The 17,864-nt window shown below is 49.7% G+C and overlaps 1 protein-coding gene across 6 annotated transcripts in view; it reads right to left on the bottom strand.

Moving 5' to 3' along the window:
- Positions 1-632: 632 nt before the first annotated feature.
- The window catches only part of ZNF341 (zinc finger protein 341), a 58,329-nt gene continuing 41,097 nt past the window's right edge, over positions 633-17,864 (bottom strand). For all 6 annotated transcript variants that reach the window (XM_070588036.1, XM_070588042.1, XM_070588039.1 and 3 more), the window contains 5 exons: positions 12,067-12,163; positions 10,413-10,545; positions 6,886-6,997; positions 6,547-6,617; positions 633-4,718 (listed from right to left, as the gene is read on the bottom strand). In XM_070588036.1, the coding sequence (XP_070444137.1) occupies positions 4,189-4,718; positions 6,547-6,617; positions 6,886-6,997; positions 10,413-10,545; positions 12,067-12,163 (943 nt within the window). In that variant the 3' untranslated portion in view covers positions 633-4,188. The remainder of the gene's footprint in view (positions 4,719-6,546; positions 6,618-6,885; positions 6,998-10,412; positions 10,546-12,066; positions 12,164-17,864) is intronic.

The following is a 17,864-nucleotide window of genomic DNA, read 5'->3' as shown; positions in this document are numbered from 1 at the left end:
GGTGTGGCTGGAACGGAGAGAAGAAAGGAGTGGCGGAAGAGGAGGGCTGCATCATGTAGAACCTTGAAATGCACAGGGAAAACTTCAGATTTCATTCTGGGAGAGATCAGAAGTCATTGGAAGGTTGTAAACAAGAAAGTGGCATAATCTGATTCAGGCTCTAGAAAGATCCCTTGGGCTGCTGTCAAGAGAATGGATCATGGTGGGGGATGAGAGAGAGCAGGGAGACCAAATAGAAGCCTAACGCAGTCATCCATGCAGAAGAGGCTGGTGGCCTGGACAGGGTGGTGGTGGCTGAGGAGATGAGCAGCGGCTGGAGATTGGGAAAAAGTGGTTCCAAATAAACTCCCAGCCCATCAGAGCTGGTGAGAGCGTTAGAGATCCTGAGATCATGAGCCAAGGCAGGCACTTGGGAGTCCGTCAGTCCTGGATTTGAAGCACAGCTCCACACATTCTGCCTGTGAGTCCTTGGGCAGGTCACTATACCTCTCTGAGCCTTGGTTTCCCCATCTGTAAAACGGGTGTGATAGAGCTTGCTTCCAAGGGTGTCTTGAGGACTCCGTGACATGTAAATAAGGCACAGAGCACAGGGCTCGGAACTTAGGAGAGAGTCAGTAAAGTTAGACAAGACACAACTTTCCACATTTATTGACAGAAAACTGAGGCCAGCTAGCTTAGAGGCAGACAGAGGACTGGAAGGGGGAGGGGCACAGGAGGCAGGATTTGCAGGGTTCCTCAGGTCATATACTCACAGAGCCCAGACAGTAAGACAGATGAGTAAAGGGGGCCAGAGCACAAAAAATCACATGACCCCCTCTGGTCATCTGGTTTTCCCACTTTTGAGAGACATAGGAAATTATAAATATTTCTCTAAGATAAATCAACACAAGTTCAGTAAATAGAAACGGACATTCAGCTGCAATGTCAGGGAGACAGCAGGGAAGAGCAGGGACTATGGCATCTGGAATGCACGTGCCCATCGAAAGGGGCTGGCTAGCCCAGCTCCACCTGACCACTGCCTCACTGTGCCAGATACCCCAACTTTCAATAAAGTCAAAAACCCAGACTTTTATCTGAAATCTCCCAATCTTAATGACATTTTCTAATTGCTTCTGGAGTATAGGAACACAGTAAATTTTTATATATTTCAACAACCTTGCTATTATTTCACCTTTTCTGATTCTTACTGCTCCTTCCCTTTCTGGCCTTATTGCTCTGGCTAGGCCTCCAACATAAGGGAGGGCAGGCACCTGGTCTTGTTCGTGACACAGAGAGAATGCATCTCACTTTTCACTCCTGCTGGTTTTTAATTTCATTATTTTTAAATGTTGGCTCATTTTTCTCAAACATTTTGAAAGCCAAAGTCTGTCTTTAGGCTGCATTCAACCCATGGGCTGCCAATCTGTGATCTCACTTTACCTGAATTTTCTCTCTGGAATTGTGACAACCACCTCATTGCGTAGGTACTATTATTCTCCCCATTTGACACCTAAGGACACTCAGGTTCAGAGAGGGGAAGTGACTTGCCACAGTCACACAGCTGGGAGGGGGCAGAGCCAGGATTCAAACCCAGCTCTGCCTGATGCCAAAGTCCGGGGGGCCCTGGATGCCCAGGACAGCCCCTCTTTTTACACTACACCCCGTCCAGCATCTCGGGGCTCTGTGAAGGGCCCTGCGGTCCTGGAGCAGCTCTGTCATCAACTCTCTGAGACCTCTGACCAAGGGCCTTCCCCTCTCTGGGCCTCAGTCCCCCCGTCTGCCAACCTAGCAGGAGTTCAGCTATGGGAACCCCAATATTGCCCCAGCCTCCTCCCCTGTAGTCCAACTCCACATCTATTAAATATTAGACCTGATCTTGATATGTCCTTTGTTCTGTGGCCTGGCTCTGCCACTTACTGCTGTGTGACTTTGCTGTGTGCTTAACCTTGCTGGTCCTGTTGCCTCGTCTCAGCTGTAAAATGGGATTAAAAGTACCACCCACCTCAAAGTACTTAGGATAGTGCCAGGCAGGTGATAAGTGCCTAGTAAATAAGTAAATATTAGTCCTCAGGACTGGTCAATGTACACGCATGCGTACAGCGACAGGAAGAAGAGAGAAATAATTTAAATAGCTGTGTATTAGGATGGAGATGTGGTTTTTAACATTTCCTTTAATGTCACTGTTACAATTTTAAAAAATGTTTAACCCCTCCCGTGACTCCTCCCTTCTGTAGGGAATAGAGTCCCATTCCTTAACCCGACATCCAAGGCTCGCTCTGACTCGACATCAGCCCCTTTCTCAATAGAGCGAGCGACTAAGAGCACACGGAGGCGGGCCGCCCAGCTTGAATCCCAGCTCACCGCCTTACTAGCTGTGTGAGCCTGGGCAAGAGACTCTGCCTCTCTGTGCCTGTTTCCTCACCTGTAAAATAAGGAAAGTAACAACTCTCACCTGACGGGGCTGAGGTGATGTGGCACAAAAGGCTCGGTACACCGTCCATCGCGTGGAAGCGTGAAGTGTACTGGCGAGTCTCATGATCTATCCACTGTCCCCAGATCTCTGGTCACCCTGGACCGTTCATGGGCCCTGGAGCACGACAAGCCTTGCACTGTCATACCTCGAGGTCTTCGCTCATGCCTTGCTCTACCTGACACGACTTCCTCTGTCTATCCATCCATCAAAACACTTTGCGTCAAGGCCCAGCTCAATGTCACCTCCTCCCAGGCTTCCTGTCCCCACCAGTCCCTCCTCTGGCCTTTTTGAGGGCTGGGCACACTTACAGCCCTCACCCCCTCAGCTGTGCATTCCAGCCTCCTGTGTCCCTCCCACTGCATCATTTCCTCCCTGAGGATGTGGGGTGTCGGGCCTGCTCTGAGCTCCAGCCCTGGGCCCCAGCACAGATGTCTGAGGGCTGTGCAAGCCTTCAAGGAACCCTGGTCACCAACTGAGCGAGACAGCTCTGCCGCGTCCTCCCCTGTACCCTTTCGAGCCTCAGTTTCTTCTCCTGTAACTGAGGCAGTGTGGCCCAGCAGGGTGGTTGCAAAGATAAATGAGGAACCATCAGTTAAGGCCCCTTTTCTACTCCCCTGCCTGCTGCTGAGCCTGGTCTGCTTCACCCTGGACCAGCGGGGGAGGAGGGAGGGAGTGCTGGAGGTAGGGGCGTCTACAGCCCTCCAGAGGCTGGCTCGAGATGGACCTCTCTGGCTCTGGTCCAAGTTTCTGATTCCAAAGGGTTTGGGGAGAGGCCCAGGATCCTGTACTTTCAAAAGCAAGTTAAACGCCTCCCCCTGGGTGTTTCCATGGGCCATGTTCTGAAATAACCATCTGGGAACACCAAACCTGCTCCTTCCTTTATGACCATGGCTAATGGATCAGCATGGCCGTGTGGGAGGAGCCACTGGACCCCTTTGCCCCCACACACTTGGAGGGGGGAGTGCTGTCACCTAGGGACTAAGAAAGAAACTGCCAAAGTTGGGGCCTGAGCCATGTGGACACACATTTTGATAAAAATATACATGAGCACTTTCTGAGTGCTGGGTACTATGCCAAGTCCTTTGCATATTTCATCATACTGGATCCCCATAACAGCCCTATGAGGTAGTACTGTCATAAACCTCACTGTACAGATGAGGAACACAGGGCTCAGAGAAGTGAAGTGATTTACCCAAGGTCACGCAGCAAGTGAGTAGCAGCACTTGGATTTGAAGCCAGATCTGGCCGATAGCTGTATTCTAACCACAACACTCGAGGGCCTCCTAAATGCCTACATCATAGACTCATCTGGGGATGCTGTGGGAACCGTATGCGGAAAAGTCCAGCAGATAAGGGCTCCAACCATGTCAGATCTCCCGAAGAGCAGTCGACTAGAGGCCACCCTGAGGTAGCCCGGAAGAAGGGTGGGCAGGACCACCCTGGCTTCTCTCTCAGGTGGCCTGGACCACCAGCCCAGATCAGCCAGACCCTGGGCGGCTGAGGGTCGGCCATCTCTCTCCGTCACCCCTGCCTCAGATCCCAGAAGGCTGCAGGGCTTTGCAGTGGGATAGGGGAGGCAGCAGGGCAGCCACGGGCCAGGGTTTACAAATGACATTCCAAAAGGACTTCAGCCGATGGCTTGTTTCCACTGGGAAGGACCTCTACTCTGCCCCCAGAGGCCCCAGACCCCAAGGGGAGCATCAGGCCGGGCCGAGGGAGCAAATGCCACAGGACCATCACTGCGAGGCCTGGATATAGACGGGCACAGCGAGCATGGCACACGGGCCCTCGGTCCCTGCCTGCAGCTCTGCCAGTGCCAGGTTGGAGCCCAGGCCCTCGGCATGCCCAGGCACTACCAGCTCAGGTTCGCCACCCACTGTGCCACCCACTACAATGGACAGCACAGCATCTGGTTCCGAGAAGGGCGGCTTGCCTGGGGCAGCCTCAGGCACCGGCCCAGCCCCTGCGTCCTTCAGCTCCTCCAGCCCCAGCGGGTCGGGCAGGGGGGTCACCACTTTGTGCCCACCACTGCTGCTGCTGTGGGGGGCTGCCCTCCTCCGGGGAGGCCGCCGGGCTTGTAGGTCCTTGTCCTTTTGGGGGCTGAGGCGGCAGCGGTGATCCTTGAGGTACTTGTGGCGGGAAAAGCCCTTGGCACAGCCAGCACAGCGGAACTTGTAGTTGCCCGTGTGGGCGCGCTGGTGCTCAGCGAGGTGGGCGCGGCGGCTGAAGGACTTGCTGCACAGGGCGCACTTGTGGAGCTTCATGCCTGGGGAGTGAGGGGAAGTCAGTGAGACGGACCAGACCCTCACCTGCAATAGGGCCTCTGCACTTGGCATACAACCCAGTCTCTCAGCTTGCCCTACAAGCTTCTCTGTGATCTGGGCCCTGCTCCCTCTAGTATCTCTCACATTCTCCCAGCCATTCACTCTGGGCTAGCCACATTTGCTCTCCTCAAATGCACCAAGCTGACACCTGCCTCTGGGGCTTTGCACTTGCTGTTTCCCCCTGCCTGGAATGGCCCACTCAGTCCCCAACCTTCACTAACTTTGCCAGGTCACCATCGCATCTCTCCTCTCTTGGTCTGCCCGCCTCACCCCGGCCCCCGCAGACCATTCTCTACAGGGCAGCTGAGACATCTTTGTAAAACAAACAGAGGATCATGACATTCCTGGCTCCAAACCCTCCAGAGATTCCCCACGTTTCCCACAAAGCCCATGCAGTCTGACCACCCCTCTGCTTCTCAGCCCCATCCCCCGCCTCACTCTCTGTGCTCCGGGCCTTCCGCCTGCCTTTCCTTGTCTCAAACACCCCCCAGTCTCTTTCCTGGCTGGAGGATCTGCACTTGCTGCTTCCTCACCCCAGAAGCCATTTCCTGGTTCTTCTCATCCCTCAGTTCTCAGTCCTCATGTCACCTCCTCAGGGAGGCCCTCCCTGATACCGGCCCCCCTTCTTTCTCTGCCTCATCACTGCGTTCATTTCCATCTTTGCACTCAGCATACTTTGGTGTGACATACTTATTTGTTGGCTGTTCATTTTTGATCTCTGCCACTAAACGTTACGCTTTCCCAGGAAGGCAGGGTGGGGCTCTGCCTGACTGAGTCCCCTGAGGCCCTTCCGGTGCCCAATACGCAGTAGGTTCTCACTCACTGAATGAAAATCACTGCTGCCTCCATATCCACCACAAAGTCAGCTCCAGCCCACACACAGCCTGGGCCATAGCCCCCTCAGCCTCCCTGGGATTACGGCTCAGAGAGGGGCAGTGACTTGCCTGAGGTCACCCAGCAGGCCAGTGGTAATGCCAAGACTCAAACCCAGGCCCTCTGTCTTCAAGTTCTTGATCCACTCTCCCAGTTTTCAAACTTTCTTTAGCCACTAAATTCTTCTTGTAAACCAGTAGTTCTTAACCAGGGGTGATTTTACCCCCCAGGGGACTTTTGGCTGTCCCTTGGGGACATTTTTTGGTTGTCATAACTGTGGGGGACATGCCACTAAGATCTAATAGGTAGAGGCCAGGGATGCTGATAAACATCCTACAGTGCACAGGGCAGTCCCTCAGAACAAAAAACCCTCTGGCCCAAAATATCAATAATGCTGAGGCTGAAAAACTCTGTTCTAGACCAAAGGGCAGTGGAAAGCCAGGCAAGCTGTTCTGGGGAAGCAGCAGCCCCTGGGGAAGCTCCATGGAGCCCCAGAAACTGAGGAGTGGTGTGGAGACCCCTGCTCCATACCTCAGCTGCCCTGCTTTGCCAGGAGGACCAAGGAGCCTTCCTGGCCATGTCTCTGACCCAGTCAGAATCTGATCTCCCTCCATACCTGACCCACACCACTTCACACCAGGCACCTCTCTGACTCACAGTTCTGTCCTCTCAGGTCGGCATCCCCCTCAGCCTGCAGGACTGTGTCTGACTCGGCTCTGTGCACCCTGAGGACCCTAACACAGGCCTGGCTGATGGCTCACATTAGTGAAAGTCTGTTGGTGGGAATGTATCAGGCAGGGATAATAAGCTTCATGGGATGTGTCTGCTTTTCTGGTGGGCCTGCCCCCGGGGACTTGAGCTGAACCAGACCTCCTGGCAGGCTCATGAGTCACTTACCCGAGTGGGAGAGGATATGAGCCTTCAGCTTGTCTGGCCGGTTGAACTCCTTACTGCAGCCTGTGTGTGTCCTAGAACCCAAAGCCACTGGTCAGGGGGTGCTCACCAAGCTCAGGACCCTCTTGCTGGCCCCTCTGCCAGCCCTAGGCATGGGGGAGCCCCTTGTCCACTCGAAGGGCTGGGCGAGGAAGCAGGGTGGGGAGTGGAGCAGGCAGGCAGGGCCCAGGAAAGGAAAAAAGGGACAAGGGCCTCCAGCTCTCAGACCTGACATCTCTCTGTCCCGGGGCGGGGGGTGGGGGGGGAACCCGTCCCCTCCCACCCAGGCCAGTCTCCACTCACGAGAAGGGGCATTTGTACTTCTTGAATGGCTCATGAATCAACATGTGTCTCTTCAGTTTGTCCTTGCGGTTGAATGCGGACTCACACACCGAGCATTTGTAGGGCTTTTCACCTGCAGGAGACACAGATGGGGATGAGGGTCTCGTGAGAGAGAGTCTAGACAGGGGCCACAGGGAGCTCCCTCTAGAGGACAGTAGCTCCTCTCGGAAGGTGGCCCGGGAGAAAACAGCCTCTCGCCTTCCTCACAACTTTGTTCTGCCAAGGAGAAGAGGGGGCTATTTTAGATGGGGTGGTCAGGTAAGGAGAACAATGAGGAGGCCAGTGTGGCTGGAATGGGGGTGGGGATACGAGGCAGAAGATGAGGCCAGCAGGGCAGCCGGGCCCAACAGCGAGGGCCTGGAAGGCCAAGGAAGGACTTTGGAGTTTACCCTGAGTCAGATAAGAAGCCACCAGAGGGGCTGAGCAGAGGAGGGACAGGATCTGACTTAAGAGTTTCGCAGGCTCCCTCCGGCTGCGTGCAGAGGACAGACTGAGCGGGTGAGGGCGGAGGCAGGATGGACGTGCAAGAAATGGGATGTGGTCAAGCACTGGCCATGTTGGGAAAGCAGAATCAGGGGCCCTGGCCAGGGGACCAGCTGTGGGGTGTGAGAGGAAGGGAAGAGTCAACGATGAGCCTAAGGCGTGGGCCGGATGACAGGGTGGGTGGCCATGGCATTTACTGAAACAGGGTTCACCACGAGAAAGGGGGAATTACACCTTAACTAATTGAACCCTTGCAACAAACCATGAGGTAACTACTGTCATTACCCCCATTTTATAGATGAGAAGACTGAAGTTCATAGGTCGACACGTAGCGGTTGGGGGCGCTAAGATTCCAGCCCAGCAGCATGATCCAGAGCCCACTTGGGTCTCCCCAGATCACCCCGCTGCAGAACCCACTGTGGGGGGAGCTCTGACCTGAGAGGGGTCAGGGGTCACAATGTCTTTTGGCAAAAGGCTGTTACTGGGCTGTTTGGATTTCCTGCCATTATTCCTCTCTATTCTCCCTCTGGAACGAATAAAGTACTTTCAGAAAATGCCAGCCCCCAGCAATTAAGGAAATTCTGGTCCTTATAATGGAATGCTCTCTGGAGTCCTTAAAAAGATTACAGTCAATTTGTGTTTTCTGATCTGGAAAGATGTCTCGGACATATTGCTAGAAGGAAAAGAAAGCTGTGGAACAGCTTAACATAGTCCCGTTTTTGTTAGAAAAAAATACAATGCCTATGGTCCAAAAAAGCCCCAGCCATATGTGTTTGTATATACACAGAATATGCAAGGAGAAAGGTGGAGGAGGGTACACACCAAACTCCCTCAGTAGCAATTAGGATTTGTAGGAGGAATTTACCTGTTTTTTTTTGTGTGTGTGTGTGAGGAAGATTGGCCCTAAGCTAACATCTGTTGTCAATCTTCCTCTTTTTGCTTCAGGAAGATTGTCACTGAGCTAACATCTGTGCCAATATTCCTCTATTTTGCATATGGGATGCTGCCACAGCATGGCTTGATGAGCGGTATGTAGGTCCTCACACAGGATCTGAACCGGCAAACCCTGGGCTGCTGAAGTAGAGTGCACAAACTTAACCACTATGCCACTGGGCTGGCCTGGAATTTACCATTTTATTATATGTATTTCTATACTGCTTCCATTTTTACAACATGCATCTATTACTTTTTTGTTTTTTGGAAGATTAGCCCTGAGCTAACTGCTGCCAATCCTCCTCTTTTTGCTGAGGAAGACTGGCCCTGAGCTAACATGCATGCCCATCTTCCTCTACTTTATATGTGGGGCACCTACCACAGCATGGCCTGTCAAGTGGTGCCATGTCCGCACCCGGGATCCAAACCAGTGAACCCCAGGCTGCCAAAGCGGAATGTGCGCACTTAACCACTGTGCCACCAGGCTGGCCCCATCTATTACTTTTGAATAATAATAGAATTTTTAAAAAAATAGAGTAATTTGGTAATATCTATCAAAATTACCAATATATCTACTTTTATTTCTTCTTTTACTGGGCAAAATATTTATAATATAAAATTTACCATTATAACCACCTTTAAGTGTACAATTCAATGGCATTAAGTATATCTCCACTGTTGTGCAACCATCACCACCATCCCTTCCAGAACGTTTTCAACATCCCAAACTGAAACTCAGTACCGCACACACATTTTAACCTCGCACTGCCACTGCTAGGAATATACACTGCAGATAGACTGCAAAAAGCTTGCCAAGGGACCCACACAGCATTGTGTATACAAAGTAACAGCTGAAAAATAATTTAAGTGACCATCCACAGGGAACTGGTTAAATAAAAGATAGTAAACACAGCAGAATACTACGCAGCTGAGAAAAAGGAGGTGCTATTGGGGAACATCTTCAAGGTACATTGATAGGTGAAGAAAAAAAGGTGCATAATGGGATTATAGTAGGTGCTTATTTGTGTAAAAGTAAATAAGTGTTTTGCATAGTAAGATAATACTAGGATGACCCCGGCTAGATCACTAACAGCTACTACCTTTGGGAAGAAGTAGGAATATTTTTCAAACTGCAAACTGTGAGTCACAACCTGTTGGTGATTATTTTAACAACCAAAATTGAACAGAATAGGAAACGTTTCTTTGCGAAACTTTCGTTTCAATATATTCTATGTGTATATATGTGTTTCCTGAATTGCAATATAAAATGTGTTTTTTTACCATAGGTCACAGTTAAAAAAAAAAAAACAAAATTGAAAAACATTGAGATTATTCATCTTGAGGTGAGAGGAGGGTTTACTTTCATTATAAATGATTTGAATTATCAAGGACTTTCTCCTCAGGTTTCCTCAATCTTTGGATCCTTTTCAATGAAAAAGAAAACCAAAATTTTTAACTAATAAAGAAAACATTTTTGGGCCAGCCCCATGGTGTAGGGGTTAAGTTGGGCGTATTCTGCTTTGGCGGCCTGGGTTCACAAGTTCAGATCCCAGGTGCAGACCTATACCACTCTTCAGCCACATTGTGGCAGTGATCCACATATAAAGCAGAGGAAGGTTGGCACAGATGTTGGCTCAGGGCAGGGCTAATCTTCCTCAGGAAAAGAAAAAAATTTTAAAGATCAAAAACAAAATGTCACTGTATCTCAAATGGAGAACCAAGGAGAGGGGATTTTGTCCAGGTTTGGGTGGGAATGTTGCATTGAGAACAGTGCCCCCACCCCCAGAGGCTCAGAACGGTCTGAGGGGGCTGACTCTCAGGGGACAGAGCCAAGAGTCCCCCATCAGCCTCTACGGGCTCATCTCTGCTCTAGTGTCGGTGGGAACCTCTCGTTCACTTGAGAGGGCAGGTGGGAAGGGGGCCAGGGAGGAGGTGGGAGGGGGATGGAGAAGGGGGGGGCAGCGGGGGGGGGGAGAGAAGGGGGCTGAAGGGGGACGGGAGGGAGAACAGAGAGGGGATTCGGGGGAGGGGGAGAAGGGGAGGCAGGAGTGGGTGGGGGGCAGGGTGCCCACCTGAGTGGATGTGAGCATGCAGTTTGAGGTAGTGCTCCCGCCGGAAGAACTTCTTGCACACCTGGCACTTGAACCTGCCCCCGCTGCCATGGGTGGGCAAGTGACGTCGCAGGTAGCGTTCGCAAGGAAACACCTGTAGAAGAGAGGAGTCAGCTTCAGGTCTGACTCACCAGCCCTCACCACCTTCCGAGCTCAAGGGGCGCCTCATTTCCAGCCCTTATAGAAACACCTTCCTTTCTGCCCACCAGGGGTCAGGCCCCTAATGTCAGGTTCAGCCCTGAGACCCTCACAGTTCCCTCTACTTACCCATAAGCCCAGTCAAAACATGCCTGTTCTGAGCTTCTACCTAGGCTGTTTTTTCTACCCAAAGGGCCTTTCTGTTTGAGTCTGACAAACTCCTACTCATCCTTTAAGACCCAACTCAGGTGTCACTACTTCCATGAAGCCCTCCCTGACTCCACAATGCCATGCCAAGTAAGGCAAATTCCACCCTTGAATGTCCACCTGCATTTTTAAAATCAGCCTTTAACCCACTGAATCACAGCCCTTCGCATATCCGGGATCTCTGAGAGGACAGAGAGGGGCTTTCCTTCCCCAACACAGGCCCTGAGTCCAATGACTGACAAGTAAGGAACGAATGAAAAAATGACTGACTGAATAACCAAATGTCTCCTTCCTGCCCAGTTACACGAAGGGCATTCATTCATTTTTTTCACCCATTTGGTATAGAGCAGCGGCAAGGACACAGACCCAACTGCCCCACTACTTATTAGTGCCACCATTTCCTAGCTGAGTGACCTTTCTGTGCCTTGCTTTCCCCATCTGTAAAATGGGGATAGTAATACTATGCCTACCTCCTAGGGTTAAATGAGTCAATTCAGGTAAAATGCTCAGAACAGCATCTGGCACACGGTTCTTGCTTAACCGATGATAACTTTTATCTGGACCACAAATTCCAAAGCTCAAAATTAGCCTCTATACTTAGAAACATCTACAAGGAGGCCGAAGTGAAACCAGGGCTGTCCTGGAAAATCTGCTGTGTAAGGTTGTACGAAAATGAGTGAGACAGAGAAACAAGTTACACACAGGAGGGGGATGCAATCGGCACAACCCAGACTTCGGGAAACTCCACAGGACCAACAGCCCAGTCTCTTCAACAAATAAATTGAAAGAAAGAACAAAAGCAGCACTGGTGGGGGGACCTGTAGATTAACAGAAACTTTGGTTGTATCCACCAATTGCAACATATGGACCTGATTCAAACAAACTTTACAAAAATTACGATGTCTCTAAGACAACTGGAACATGCCTGAATATTTGATGATATTAAGGGACAGGCTTGAGCGAGGGCTTCCAGAGTCATGGACAAGAAGAACCAATAATAACAAGGGTAATAACACATCAGGAAGCTGAAGGACGCTGTTCAGACGCTGGGCCTGGGCCAGCAGCAGCCCTGGGACGGCCCACAGGCGTCTGCCGGTAAGGAGGGCCAGGCAGAGCTCTTCTTTTCAAAGATGAGGCATAGTCTGTGGAGGCAAGCCCTGCCTCTGCCTGCACTACCGAGGTGGGAGGGGAGAAGGAGACGGTGCCACGTTCGCTCCACCACCTCTTGCCCCTGTCGTCGGCCCTGGCAGGAAAGGGCGGCGGGACCCACCTTTTGGCAGTGCGGGCAGGGGAAGTTGTGAGTGGCGGTCTGTAGGTGGTGCTCCAAGGCCTCAGGCGTGGAATATTTGTTGACGCATTTGACACACCTGAATGGGAAGGAGCAGGAAAAGTAAGAGTAGTGTGAGGGGCCTGGACACGCCCAGCAGGTGCAGGAACCAGCCCTCCCCTCCCCTAGGGGCGACATTTGGAGGCAAAATCTTACATTTAATTCATTCTGAATTAGTCCACTCTTCTCGTGTGCCACTGCCTCCACCTAGTCCACGCTGCCATTGTCTCTCGCTTGGACATGTGCAGTAGCCTCTCACTGGCCTCCTTGCCCTCCCCCACCCCAACCCCCTGTAGTCCACTGTCCATGGGGGAGGCAGCAGGAGCCTTTAAAAATCAAAATCAGACTTTGTCACATCCTCACTTAAAAGTCCCCACCTCGGCCTACAAGGCCCTACTGGCCTGACCCACTCCCACCTCTCAGACTTCATCTTTCTCCATGGCCTGCCTCACTCACTCTGCTCCTGCCACCCGGGCCTCCTTGAGGTACCTCTAACACACCAAGCTCAATCCCACCTCAGGGCATTTGCACTTGCTGTTTCTATGATCTGGAACACTCTTCCCTAAGTCCTTCACTAGGCACCAACTTCTCCTTCTTCACATCTCAGTTCAAATGTCACCTCCCTGATGACCCTGTCTCAAGGTGCCCCCCACTGCCTACCCCCAGCCACGCCCTAAGATGTCACCCAGCTTTATTTTCTTCTTAGCACTTAGAATCTGAATTATTTTATTTATTTGCTTACTTGACTATTATCTGTCTCCTCCACCAGCAAGTGGGCTCTGGAGGCAAGAACAATATCTATCCTGTTCATAGCCTACTCTGAGTACCAGTGACAATCTATTACACAACAGACAAGGATCCAGGCCTGGCTCCTTCCCATCTCTGACCTCAGTTTCCTCATCCACAAAATGGGGTGGGAATCCCAAATGGACTTGTCCCTCGTTCATTCTTAAGACTGTCACAGGAGTCGAAGGGCACAACTGTGCCAAACAGCTCACAGACATCACTGTGGCTCACATGCCTTCAAAATAGCCATTTCAGACCACAAGCCACTCTGAAGAAAAGACCCCACCGTCTCCCTATCACGAAAACATTTGCCACAAATGGATCCGTTTACAACACAGTCCCAGTGTGGAATGCTGCAGGAAGGTAGGGAATTCCTGCCAAAAACAGAAGCATGAGCCCTGCCACCTGTACACCAGGGCCACTGTGGGAAACCAGCAGGCAGCCTGCACCTGTGGCGAACCCAGGGGACCTCCTCAGACCACACACTGAAAACCACAGGCTAAACGCCTCCAGATGGCGAGAAAGAAAGGGGAGGCGGGGGAGCAGGAGAGCTACCAGGAGGGTAGAGACCTTGCAAGCTGGTGGGAGAGAGGGGCCAGGAATCGCACAGGCTTTGGAGGCAAGGAGACTAGCTTTATGTGGGAGGCAGTTTAGCAATAACTATTAAAATTAAAACTCTCTGCCAGAAATACCACCCTAACTAAGTCATCTAAGGTAACAACCCCAGCAATGGGCAAACCCATGTCATGTGCCTCTTGATATAATGTGCTGAGAGGGACATGGAGTCACTTTGTGATATTTCTGCCAAAAGTACTGATCCTGGACCTAACCTGACGTCAAATCAGACAAACCCAAACCAAGGACATTCCACAAAATCACTGGCCTATCTTCTTCAAAAACATCAAGGTCACGAAAGACAAAGACAGAAGAAGGAACTGTTCCAGCCTAAAGGAGAAAAAAGACACGACAACTGAATGCAACGTGCGATCCTGGGTTGGGTCTGGGCCAGAAAAAAACATTTTTCTGTCTACAAAGGATGTTATTGGAACAATTGGAAATTTTGGAATAAGGTCTGTAGATTACAATAACAGAATTGTACTGAATTAGCTTCCTGATTTTGATAACCACACTGTGCTCATATAAGAGGTTATCCTTGTGTTTAGAAAATACACACTAAAGAGAAAGAGAAAAAGCATTATGTCTGCAAGTTATTCTCAAATAGCTCAGAATATGATAAGGCAAATGTGGTAAAAAGTTAACATGGGAAATTTGGGTGAAGGGTATATGTGGGAATTGTTTGTACTATTCTTACAACTTTTCTGGAAGTCTGAAATTATGTCAAAATAAGTTACAAAAGACTACATCCTGGGGCCAGCCCAGTGGCGTAGTAGGTAAGTTCCCATGCTCTGCTTCAGTGGCCTGGGGTTCGCAGGTTTGGATCCCAGGCACAAACCTACATACTGTTCCTCAAGCCATGCTGTGGCAGCAACCCACATACAAAATAGATGAAGACTGGCACAGATGTTAGCTCAGTGGCATCCTTTCTCAAGCAAAAAGAGGAAAAGTGGCAACAGATGTTAGCTTAGGGTCAATCTTCCTCACCAAGAAGAATTAAAAAAAAAAAGAACACTTCCTGAAAGCGATTGCCTGTGGGATGGGGAAGTGGGTCAGGGTGGACAGAGAATTCCTTTTCACTCTATGCCCTTTGGCAGTTTTCAAATATTGCATATAACAATTATTTTTTGAAGTGAGTAACTAATCATTTTAAAACTCCCCTTTGATTTTATCTGCAAAATCAGTCCTAGGAACTTATTTACAAACGAGCAAAGATGTATGTCCAAAGTTGCTCCCTGTAGCGAAGTGTGCAATAATGACAAACTGGAAATAACCCAACTGTCCCGCAATAAGGGACAAGTTAAATAAATTACAGCATGTCCACATGCAAGGGGATACAAAGCAGCTGTTCACAAGGAAGAGGCAGAGTGATGTCCACATCACATGGAGTGAGCTGTTCCATTAGTCTCGCCCCTCTAAGTTACAATCAAACGGATATTCATTCACCAACAGAGGATTCCCTACAAAGCACAATAGGATGTCTGAGAGATCCACACAGCCATACATCTGAAGGTGGAGGTACTGGATCCCCTGGAAGCAGTGGGAGGAGGTGAGTGGATCCCCTTCCCCTCCCCGGCAGCAGTGATCTAGGTCACAGGTCCTCAGGCAGCAGCAGGTGCGTGACTGTAAGAGGAGGTTGGGGAGCAGGCAGGCCTGTGCATGAATGCTTTCGCTTTCAGAGAGAACGGGAGCCTGGCCCACAGGAATGCTCCACACTGAGTGACGGGGCTCAGCCACTGCACCAAGTGCAGCAGCCCAGGTGAACCACCCCGAGCACAAAGCACGCCCATGGGTGCGCAAAAGCCCCCCCCGCCAGTGCACACCAGCTTGGCAGTGTGCCAGTGGCTGGGGACCAGCCAAGGCAGCGAATCCACATCATAGTGCCTATGCATATGTGACCTGCCAAGCAACTGTGGCCAGCAGGCAAACGGAGATGAGCCCTATCCACAGAACTTCCAGCAGACGCGGTGGGTTCAGAAACATACCTCCTGCCCCCACCCCCAAGTGGTGGCAGGTGGAATCTGTGATCTGATACTACCACTACGCACTGGCAAGGGCCACTTCATCAAACACCATGAAGAACTTCATTAACACTCCAGAGCAGAAGCAAAATGACAAGTCTCCAGAAACTGATCCTGAGCTCACCAAAATTTACAATCTAAGTGACAGAGAATTCAAAAAAGTTGTTATAAAGAAACTCAACGAGTTACAAGAAAAATCAGAAAGACAGTTCCATCAACTCAGGAATAAAATTAGTGAGCAGAAGGAATTCTTCACAAAAGAGATTGAGACTCTTAAAAAAACAAACAGAAATTCTGGAGATGAAGAACACAATGAATGAGATAAAAAAAAAAACAATCTAGAAACCTTAAAAAACAGAGCTGAGGGGCCAGCCCAGTGGAGTAGTGGTTAAGTTTGTGCACTCCGCTTCAGTGGCCCAGGGTTTACCAGTTTGGATCCTGGGCACAGACCTGCATACTGCTTGTCAAGCCATGCTGTGGTGGCATCCCACATAGAAGAACTAGAAGGACTGACAACTAGGATATACAACTATGTACTGGAGCTTTGGGGAGAAAAAAAGAGAAAGAAAAAGGGGAAGACTGGCAACAGACATTAGCTCAGGGCCAATCTTCCTCACCAAAAAAACTAAACAAAACAAAAAACAGAGCTGATGTCATAGAGGACAGAATTAGTAATTTAGAGGACAGAAGTACAGAAATGTTTCAGATGGAGGAGGAGAGAGAATTAAGACTTAATCAAGTCTCGTTATAAAATCTTTAAAAAAAAAAAGCCCACCCTGTGGCCGAGTGGTTAAGTTCACGTGCTCTGCTTTGGCAGCCCAGGGTTTCACTGGTTCAGATCCTGGACGCAGACATGGCACCACTCATCAGGCCATGCTGAGGCAGCAGCCCACATGTCACAACTAGAAGGACCTACAACTAAAATATACAACTAGGTACTTGGGGGTTTTGGGGAGAAAAAGGAAAAAATAAAATCTTTTAAAAAAAGAGAAAAGACAAAAAAAATGAAGAAATTCTTTGAGAAAAATCTGACTCAATCAGGAAATGCAGCATAAGGACTGTTGGTATTCCAGAGGGAGAAGGGAGGGAGAAAGGAGCAGAGAGCTTATTCAAAGAAATAATAGCTGAGAACTTCCCAAACCTGGGGAAAGAACTGGACTGAAGTGTCTGAAGACAACAGAACTCCTAATTACATGAAAGCAAAAAGACCTTCTCCAAGGCATGCAATAGCAAAGCTGGCAAAAGTCAATAACAAAGAAAAAATATTAAGGGCAGCAAGGCAGAAGAAAATAATCCACACAGGAACCCCTATCAGGTTTTCAGCAGATTTCTCAGCAAAAACCTTACAAGCAGGGCCAGCCCCGTGGATGAGTGGTTAGGTTTGCATGCTCTGCTTCGGTGGCCTGGGGATTCTCAGTTCAGATCCTGGGCGTGGACCTAGGACTGCTCATTATGCTATGCTGAGGCAGCATCCCACATGTCACAACTAGAAAGACCCACAACTAAAATATACAACTAGGGCCAGCCCTGTGGCCAAGTGGTTAAGTCCATGCAATCCACTTCCACAGCCCAGGGTTTTGCTGGTTCGGATCCTGGGCATGGACACGGCACCACTCATCAAGCCATGCTGAGGTGGCATCCCACATGCCACAACTAGAAGGACCCACAAATAAAATGAAAAATAAAAAGTAAATAAAAATAAATCATTAAAAAAAAAAAGAAATCTTACAGGCTAGGAGAGATTGAAATGAAATATTCAAAATACTGAAAGACAAAAACTTCCTACCAAGAATACTCTATCCAGCAAAACTATCCTTCAGATATGAGGGAGAAATAAAAACTTTCCCAGATAAACAAAAGCTGAGGGAGTTCATCGCCACTAGCCCTCCCTCACAAGAAATGATTAACGATGCCCTCATACCTGAAACAAAAAGGCAAAGGTTTGCAAAGCCTTGAGCAAGGAGATAAACAGACAGACAAAATCAGGAAATTACAGGTATCTATGAAAACAAGTTAGCAAACATTCAATTACAACATCAAAGATAAAGGGAAGGAAAGCATCAAAAATAATTATAGGGGCCGGCCCCGTGGCCGAGTGGTTAAGTTCATGTGCTCCGTTGCAAGCGGCCCAGTGTTTCATTGGTTCGAATCCTGGGCATGCACATGGCACTGCTCATCAAACCACGCTGAGGCTCCATCCCACATGCCACAACTAGAAGGACCCAGAATGAAGAATATACAACTATGTACCAGGGGGCTTTGGGGAGAAAAAGGGAAAAAAATTAAAAATCTTTAAAAAAAAATAAAATAATTATCAAC

Source organism: Equus przewalskii, chromosome 21, assembly GCF_037783145.1.
Source record: "Equus przewalskii isolate Varuska chromosome 21, EquPr2, whole genome shotgun sequence".
NCBI classification, from domain to species: Eukaryota; Metazoa; Chordata; class Mammalia; order Perissodactyla; family Equidae; genus Equus; species Equus przewalskii.
The sequence above is the reverse complement of the archived record's forward strand: the minus strand, read 5'-3'. Positions and strand labels throughout refer to the sequence as shown.